At 42.7% G+C, this 8,872-nt stretch overlaps 2 protein-coding genes across 5 annotated transcripts; one reads left to right on the top strand and one right to left on the bottom strand.

Annotated features, from left to right (window-relative positions):
• Positions 1–1,231: 1,231 nt before the first annotated feature.
• LOC137967802 (actin nucleation-promoting factor WASL-like) lies at positions 1,232–3,775 on the bottom strand. 4 transcript variants are annotated; one of them, XR_011116583.1, is made up of 2 exons: positions 2,077–2,183; positions 1,232–1,569 (listed from the first exon to the last, which is right to left on the bottom strand). XR_011116583.1 is itself a non-coding variant. In XM_068814383.1 (2 exons), exons 1-2 carry the CDS (start codon positions 3,553–3,555, stop codon positions 1,409–1,411), a joined length of 537 nt encoding a protein of 178 aa, XP_068670484.1. In that variant the 5' UTR covers positions 3,556–3,775; the 3' UTR covers positions 1,253–1,408. The 4 variants fall into 4 exon arrangements, 1 of the variants encoding a protein (XP_068670484.1); XR_011116581.1 differs by lacking the exon at positions 2,077–2,183 and adding an exon at positions 1,815–1,952; XM_068814383.1 differs by lacking the exon at positions 2,077–2,183 and adding an exon at positions 3,180–3,775 and having other exon boundaries at positions 1,253–1,569.
• LOC137967801 (uncharacterized) lies at positions 2,353–8,421 on the top strand. The gene is made up of 2 exons (XM_068814382.1): positions 2,353–2,476; positions 5,407–8,421. The coding sequence occupies exon 2, from the start codon at positions 6,040–6,042 to the stop codon at positions 7,006–7,008; it is 969 nt and encodes a 322-aa protein (XP_068670483.1). The 5' UTR covers positions 2,353–2,476; positions 5,407–6,039; the 3' UTR covers positions 7,009–8,421.
• The last annotated feature ends 451 nt before the right edge of the window (positions 8,422–8,872 follow it).

Consider the following 8,872-nt stretch of genomic DNA (forward strand, 5'->3'; position numbering starts at 1 on the left):
CATAAACACGCAAAAAAGAACGAGATCATCAATATCCAGCCATCTTGACAGAACAAGCTTGGTCAATAAAGGACTTATTATATGTGATAAAACACCAAAAATGATCTTTGATCTTGCGGGACCAAGCAAGTAATCCCAAGCAGGCATTATAGCTCCATCTTGCCCAGCTCAGGTAGCCAATCACAACGCAGGGTTTGGTTCATTTTGCCCGCTCCCGGAGCAAGTCTTACAATAAAAGTAAATAAAGAAAGAGAGGGACTTGCCCACTTCACGTATCCACTCAGAAATACATTTCATATACAATAATACCAACTATATTTATGAAATAACTGCGACTTCCTAGCCGCATATCAAAGTTTTTTTCAGGACTTGTCTTCCATGTGACAGGGTATATTCTGCAGTTACTCCCTTTGATTCCTTACAATTATCATTCTTGGGGTGATTGATCAGAGGAAAATAATATGGTCAACGAAGAACATACTGCAGGAAATTTAATTATATGCCAAAACAATAAGTAAGTTCAACGCGTAACGGTAGAGTATGAAATAAAGTCGAAGAACTTTTTGTGTCATGGCTTCCTTATTACATTATGACATTACATACATTCCTTATTACATTGTATTATGATCGTAAGGGGTTTATGACCCTTCAGAGTTTTCAAACTTGACTTTCGATTCCGAACGTCAAATAAGTTCCGACTCAGGCATGGCATCTGACAGGATGCGGCGATGCGGATCCGCATAATTCACTGAAATCCGCATCTTCCGCATAATTCCGATATTTTCCGCAAAAAACAGAAGAAATACCTAATATTAGTGATAAAGCAGCTCCTTAACATCCTCAAAACATAAAAGCCGAAGAAATTGACTGTTTTGAAACGCTATTTTCCTGAACATTGAAGAAAACACACCATTTCATTCGCAAGATTAAAGTAAGAAAGATCGTAAGTAGTTTCCGCGCATTTTTTCGCCAACGAGCCTGGACACTAGTTTTTGTTCCTACAATGCTTTCCATTGGACGAGAAACAGTTACACTTCAGCAAATGACGTGACTGATAAGAAACTAACTTAAAGGGCGCGTTCGACTGACTCTACTCCGGAATAAGAATACGTGGAGTGATGATTTAAAACGAAATGTTTGGCGCGTTTTGAAGCAGCAAGGATAATAAAAATATGTTTAAAATATCATTTTAGCAGAGATTTACAATTTTAATGTGAATCTCTGTAAAAACGAAGGATTTCTAACTAATATTCTATGTATTCCTATTCCGGAATACGGTCAATCGAACGCACCCTAATGCTGTGTTTACACTCAAGCGTTTACCAAGGTAAACATTAACTTACTAAACCCTGGTACATTTGTACAGTGTTTATACTGGCTCAAATAACTAAGGTAAATCTGTCATCAATCACAATCTTATCGAATTGGCGGCAAATTCTAAATCCACGCATAAAATGCTCGCGTTTAAAAGATAAGCTGTGGCTCTTGTAGTCCTCGCGTTTCTATTTTCTTGTTCTTGATCAGCAAACCCAGGAATCGAGATTGCAGCAGCTCTTACTTTTGCAGCACCTAAAGAGGGTCGAGACGAAAGCGATTAATTCTGCTACAAATTGCCTTTCGCAAGACAAGGTGCGTTAGACGTGCGTGGTCGTGGCCGAGAAACCAATTCTGGTTTGAAGCTCTATTAAACGGAAATTTTGTTGAAGAATGGTGGAAGGAGAACTTTAGAATATCAAGATGTACGTTCGAATACATTGTCCGATTGGTTGGTCCGGATTTGGCAAAGAAGGACACTAGATTACGCGAATGCATACCGGTAAACAAGCGAGTGGCTGTGGCGTTGTTGGCGACTGGAGACACATACAGATCAAGTATTGCTGTGGCATGAACTGTTGATTGTACGGGGAGGGTTGTAACCCTGGTTGTCTTGCATAGGAAAATGGCGACAACGTGGAATATGCATCTTCCCTGGCGAAACAATTGATAGAAAATAAATACAGGCGCGAGGATCAACAATCACCGCAAGAAAGAAATATTTATATGCACAAATTAGCTATACAACGGTGTTAACTTTACCTTTCGGGTTGGTCGCATTCGTAAGGATTGGTGTTTTTGTTTTTTGCCATACCTTCTTCGTAGACCGAAACCAGACGTGGAAACTTGGTCGAAAACCTGGTCTTGAAAACGTGATCGAATGAGCCTGACGCAATCCCGACACCACAGGATGTGAAACCAAGCGGATGTATCTGTCATCCAAACCTTGGTTACCGACCTTAACCATGCCTGCTCGCAGAGTAGACCGAACTTTTACCTTAGTTAACTTTCTATTGTCTTGAGCGGTGTTTACTACGGTATTAGTTGGCGTTTACACACGCAAAATATTAACCTAGGGAAGTAAACTCCAATACCTCGGTAGCACGCTCAAGTCTAAACACGGCATAAGTCAATGATCGAGGGAATGGATCGCGCTCCAAAGGTACCGGTATTACAATTTTGCTCCATTATCTCCAAATTGAAACAAAATTCATGACGAGAAACAAAATAATTTTTTATCGCTTTATTTATTTTACCAAAAGTTGCGGCAAAATCCCAACTGCTAACCCTTTTATTTCAACGGTGAAAGCTGCTCGCAAATTGGTGACTCCTCCATGTATTTTAATCACAAAGGGCAAAAATTCAGTCACAAATGCGATTGTATTGGTTGCAATTTCGATTACGGATTTACCGTAAGCATGTAAATACATTGGACGGGCCTAATTATTAGTTTTATAAGGAAAGGTTACGTTTATACAAACGTTGGCCGTGTAGCACTTATATTTTAAACAGAGTTAACTGAATAGAGTGTAATGTGATATAAATCACACGTATAAATCAAACGTAATATGGGATATAAATCTAGCACTTCACATTGCACTCTATTCAGTTAACTCTGTTTAATTATTAGTTTTATAACTTGTTTAAATTTCCGCATATTCCGGTGTAATTTCCGCATAATCAACGCATGTTTCCGCATAATATGGCCAAAAATTTCCGCGTAATCTTTAATTTTTTTCCGCATCCTATCAGAAGCCATGCGACTGAATGCGGAACTTTGTGATCAACATGATCTCTTTCACAAAATAATATAGTCAAATAATCATAAAATGAAAAAGTTGATTCGGTTGTTCATAGAAACATACCAAGCCTGATGGTTTTGTCGTTAAAGCTAATGATTCGATCATGATAAGCGGAGCTCGATCCTTGGTATTCTACATCAGAGCTTGCTGGTGGCGGAGGATAACTCGGAAGGGCTGCAGCTGGCATAAACGAATTGTTTTGGCCATAAGGGTTCGGCTGGCCGGCTGGCTTTCCAAAAGTACTTTCGTAAGATGGCGGAGGAGGGAAGGCAGGATTATTAGCAGGAACAGTTTCCACGGGTGGTAGGTATGCCCCTTGGTTGGATGGAGGCGGATATGCAAAGCCATAGTTGAAAGTGGGAGCACTCCGAGGTGGATACTGTTGCGAAGTTGGATCGTTCGGATTGCTGCTCGGAGGATACGGTGGGTTCGACGACATAGTGAGTTATCTTGCTAGTTACTTTTCTACCAGAATGGTAAGGTTCCAACCTCTCAAGTACAAAATATGCAACGAGATGTCACAAAAACGAAAAGTATATCCGAACTCGCAGCTAATTGCTAATTGCGCAAGTCACGTGGCTCCGGATGACGTCATAGAAATCAAGATTGATAAAAAGTGAAAAATACGCAGTCAAAATTGTTAACATAAAACTGAAGAGACAGATTTTTACAAAATATCAAGCTAATAACAAGTCGCGAAAATTTTTGCGTAAAAATACTGCAAACAAAAAAATACTCGAAAAAGATAGCATTTAGATTTGTTAAAAAGAGATCAACAGGTGTAATGCTTGCGTGCAGGGGGGGGGGGGGGGGGGGAAGTCATCTAAAATTCGCAGAAATGTCACGCTAGACAACAACCACTGCGTCTTCCTCGATGAATTATACTTGATGTAGGAAAATGATGAAATAATGCTTACAAACACAAAATGTATATGTGCAAGCGAAGCAGGATGAATGAGGAACTTCGAAATTATCAACTCATTTGTCAGTTCTACGACCAATCACAATCCACCATCTCAGGAGCCCATCACCTGACCATCTGTGTAAAGGTTGAATGATGTATATACCTACACTTTCTCACTTTCTTCATTTGCTTTAACGAAGAAAAACTACATGTAAACATTGTGGTGAAACGTCTGCGTCATCATTCATCATGATTTTAACACGAAACCCTTTTCCGATAGTGCGATAGTGGCTTGTTTGCCCTGACCCAAACGAATACTTTCAACATTTGCGGGATAAATAAATTTCGGCATACAGAGCCGCATACCAAGTTACAATGACTGCAAATATTCTCGCGCGCTCATTGGCTAATTTTTATTGTCAATAAGCGGACAGACAAGCACCTGGACAGACTTTATGCGATAATGACGCGATATTGCTCGCGTCAGACAGATTGAAGTTTCTCGCATTTTTGTCTCGCTTTCTTCTCGTATTTTGACTTAATTTTGAACCCTCTGCCTTTTTGTTATTGTAAAAAACAAATTGATGTCAGTTTTTCACACGTCTGTCCTGTTATTGATCATGAATTGCGTCACAACATTGTCAAAGTAGCTTGTGATTGTGGTATAAGGTTTTGTTTTGGCTTTGTTTTAGACTGTGCTAGTGACCTCAGTTTCTTGAAAACAGCTACTCTAGGAATGGAGTGATTTGGGGAGTTTACTCTAGTATAGGGTAGCAAAATCCAGCTGAAACTAGCTCTGGTATAGGCTAAGGGTTCCAGGGTCCCAGCGGCACTCCCCACCCAGAACTTCCTAAAGTACCCCCCCCCCCCCCCGCCTCGTGGATCTGCAGTCTACTTTGACAATGTTATGACGAAATGCGTGATCAATTGCTGGTTTTCATTCACGTGATCAACAGCCATGTTTTTCAACGAAAACAAAAGGAAGCGTTTGCATAATAATAGAGTTCAATTCCCGGAGGATTTGGTCGGGGGGCACCAACATGGCCGTCTTTTCTTTGTTTAGGGGCACCAACATGGCGGTCGTGACGTCATGTGAAAACCGAGAATAACAGGACACACGCATGAAATACTGAAATTACGGGCAAAGAAGTAGCAAAAACAAAGTGCATTGCTTTGTACAAAACAAGTAATGAACACACTTCTTTGGCGGTTAAACAAAGGAAATATTTCCTATTGTCCTTTTAAAAAAACCGCGGGATGCAAATTTGTGGCTTGTTACGTAAGCCAAATGCAAAACATAGTGTTTCATTAGACACTATTCACATGCGAAATAATGATATGTATCATGGGTACTGACTGCTCGTGTCTGTTTTATTATTCTTGTAGAAATTGAGAGATGAAGTGAAAACCCTTAAAGAGTCCTTGGAATCGATAACCAAGGCGTCGGTCGAAGCGGTAGTTAGACGGATATTGGCATACACGGCGCGTCCTCTTACTGAATTCAACAAATATGAGGCATTAGAAATGCTGGAAACGCTACAGAAAACAGCCATCGACAAACGCCACGAGAAGTCTAACCTGGAACTACTACCGTTTGGCGTACCAAACCGCCCGTAGTAACATTGATGTTCCGAAACGTCAGTTCCACAGTCTAGTACGTAGCTCGCCTTATCGGAGATAAGGACCATGAGAAAGTACGGGTTATCTAGTTTTGTGAAACCCCCCTGGCAAATGCGCTAGGTCAGAGATGTTGTTTCATTGTCGACTCGACGGGGCTTTTGGTTGTCCCTTAAACCAAAAAAGAGAAAAGAAGAAAAAAAAAAAAAGAAGAAGAAGGGAGATGTCTTCCTCTAATTTTACTGTTTTTGCTCTCGTTACTTCCTGTAGCACATTACATGGACTTGGGAAAAGAACGGGGACGTTGATCATGAAATCGAGTCTCTCCTCGACTATGATAGCTACGATCGCTCGGTATCATGGATCGACCTCTTTGGAAACCCCGCCAACTCCGCCAATGAAATGACGGCCGATCATAAGAAAGCTAAACTGGTTGAAGAAGGGGAAGCTTGTGGTAAACTAACAGATCTGGTTTTCCGCGACCCAGACAACTTCAAGGCAGGGGAGTTACATAATAATTACATGTATTGGGAGGAGGTTTTCCACCGAACCTCCTCCCCAAAGCACGAAGAGGTACTTGGATGGATACGAGACAAGGTCTCCATTGCACCATATTTTCGTCATTTTAAAGGAGACTTTAAAGGGAGCTCCTATGACTCAGGCAGACCACCCGCTAAAACGTTCAAAAACAATACGTCATGCAAGCCTTTCACTCAGTTTGTACAGAAAACCCTTATCAATCGCGTCAAATGTGGTGCAATCACCATAGTCGGGAAAGTGGGTGTGGCTTATCCGCCGCACATTGTTCTGCCCTTGACAGTCGAGGCCACAAAGCCAAGACTTTGTCACGATGCGCGTTACTTAAATCTGTGGATGTGTGACATGCAGTTTTCTCCAGACTCTGTTTCAGATCTTCCTCGATATGTGCAGAGAGACACATACGAGACCGTTCTAGATGAAAAGTCAGGTTACGACCACATCCTCCTTACTGAGGAGAGCCGCACCTTCTTTGGTATCCAGTGGGGAGGATGGTGCTTCACGTACAATACGCTCCCGTTCGGATGGAAGCTCTCACCTTACGTATACCACACCACAGGACTCCTACGTAGCATCAATTTTTTCCGGTCGATAAGCATACCCTGCTCACTATGCATCGAAGAGCGGCACAATGGAGAACTACAAGTCCCTCTTGATAAGGGTGAATACTGCACCACAGATAATGGTGATGCGCGTCACCGCGCAGCTGCGGAGTCAGCGGTATTCCTAGTGGCCTATCACCTCGTGAGACTCGGGTACTTCCTGGGATTGGAAAAGTCTGTTCTAGTCCCCAGTCAGACGGTCCCATTCCTTGAATGGAGGGGTAGTTTCTAAAGAAACTGTGGTGGTGCGTCGGTGGGGAAGTAGTATACAAAAATTTGGTTTTATCAACGGAGTTGATAATGTAGCGCTCGAAACGTCAGCTTTTAGAATCTCTGTACGGTGGCCAATTTACATTATCAACTCCGTTGATAAAACCAAATTTTTGGTCCCATACCTTGGTTTCCTCTCTAACTCTGCGCGGAAGGTATTTTATCTAAAACCTGACAAGATCCAGAGCTTTCTTGCTCTTGTTAAGGACGTGCTCGGAAAGCCCTTTGTCACGTGAAAACCTTGCAGCGTTTGGCGGGAAAATGTGTATCCTTCAGCCTTGTCGTCCCGGCAGCTAAGCTTTTTACACGAGAGATGAACGCCGCCATCTCAAGTGGCCAAGGCTAACACTCGAAACCGCAAAATGGAGCACTGGTTGTTTCTGGAAGGGTGGGACGATCCCTTGCCGTGGAGAGAGGAGCGTCACGTTAGAGTGGTCATAGCTACCGATGCTTCTAACTCAGGTTGGGGTGGATCCATTCTAGCCCCATTTAGCAACCAGGTCTCCGACCACTGGACCGAAGACCAAGACCAGCATCACTTGGAGATCTCAACAAAGGAGGCGATAGCTGTCGACATAGTGCTAACGTCATTGGCGCAGCGGTTACAGAATACAAGAGTGGACGCGTAAGTGGATAACAAGGCAGTGGTAGACGCCTGGAACAACCAGAGAGGGAGAAGTTTAAAGCTCAATGCCGCGTTAAAGGCGCTGTTCTTTACAACTGCACGATTGAACATCTCCCTACACCTGTCCTACATTCCATCTGGTGAAAACCCGGCTGATGCGCCCTCTCGCCGTTTCTCAGTCTTCGACAACAAGCTGTCAGGGCAGACCTGGGATCGTGTTCAGGAAGAATTTGGGGGAGATAAGGGACACTCTTGCGATCTTATGTCCCTAGACTCAAACGCAATGAAAGATCGGATGGGCAATAGTCTGCCCCACTTTACACCAGTACCCTCATCCGATTCTGCAGGGGTGAACTTACTTGCAGGCGCATGCTCGGAATGACGCCATTTTTTCTTCAGGGCGGGGTAAGAGGGAGTCCCGGAACAGGACTATAACAGGTGCTGATCTCTCGGAAATAATGTAGCACGTTGGCTGGGCGCGACGCCATACGGCATTGTACTATTTACAATTGGCTAAGGTCTTAAACCCGAGTGGGGCCTCAGCCAGGTTGGCGGAAACGTCTGTAAACGTAGTTGCCACTCCCTGGAAGGATACAAACGAGCTTAAGCGGTTTGTCTGTGCGTTCCCTGGTGCTACCTCACAGAAAAGATCTCATCCTGTAGAAACATGACTCGTAACTCTACCAAGAGGACGTGCCCCAGAGGTTTATCGAAACGTGTAATACTGAACTAGTTAGTAAATACACTATCGCTTTGCCCATCCAGCTCGTTCTATTTTTTATTTATCTTTTTGGAGTATATAGAAAATGTGGAAAATGAGTAATGGAGGATGGGGGGCTCCAAAAAGGGGGGATTGGTGAAGGACTGATTGCTATTTTCGGAGAGTATTCTTCCTAGAAAGGGAGACAGATGGTGAGGGAGCGCTGGTCAATCATTATTCCCATACCTTGTTTCAACTGAGTATGAGTGGGAGTGTTGTGAAATAGAATACTATACTAATGCAAATGCTGTAATCTGATTGGCTGAGCCACTGCACACTAATTAACAATTAGTATCATCCAACTAGTTGACTAATGCAAATCCTGCATTTTTATTGGCTACGCTACAAGATGACTATTAGTAATAGTCCTCGAGTATCGAAAAGTGTAACGCTTTCTTTCGTTTTATCCCTGCCTAATAAATGTTTCTTCAACTTGCATTC

Source organism: Montipora foliosa, chromosome 8 (assembly GCF_036669935.1).
Source record: "Montipora foliosa isolate CH-2021 chromosome 8, ASM3666993v2, whole genome shotgun sequence".
Classification (NCBI taxonomy): Eukaryota; Metazoa; Cnidaria; class Anthozoa; order Scleractinia; family Acroporidae; genus Montipora; species Montipora foliosa.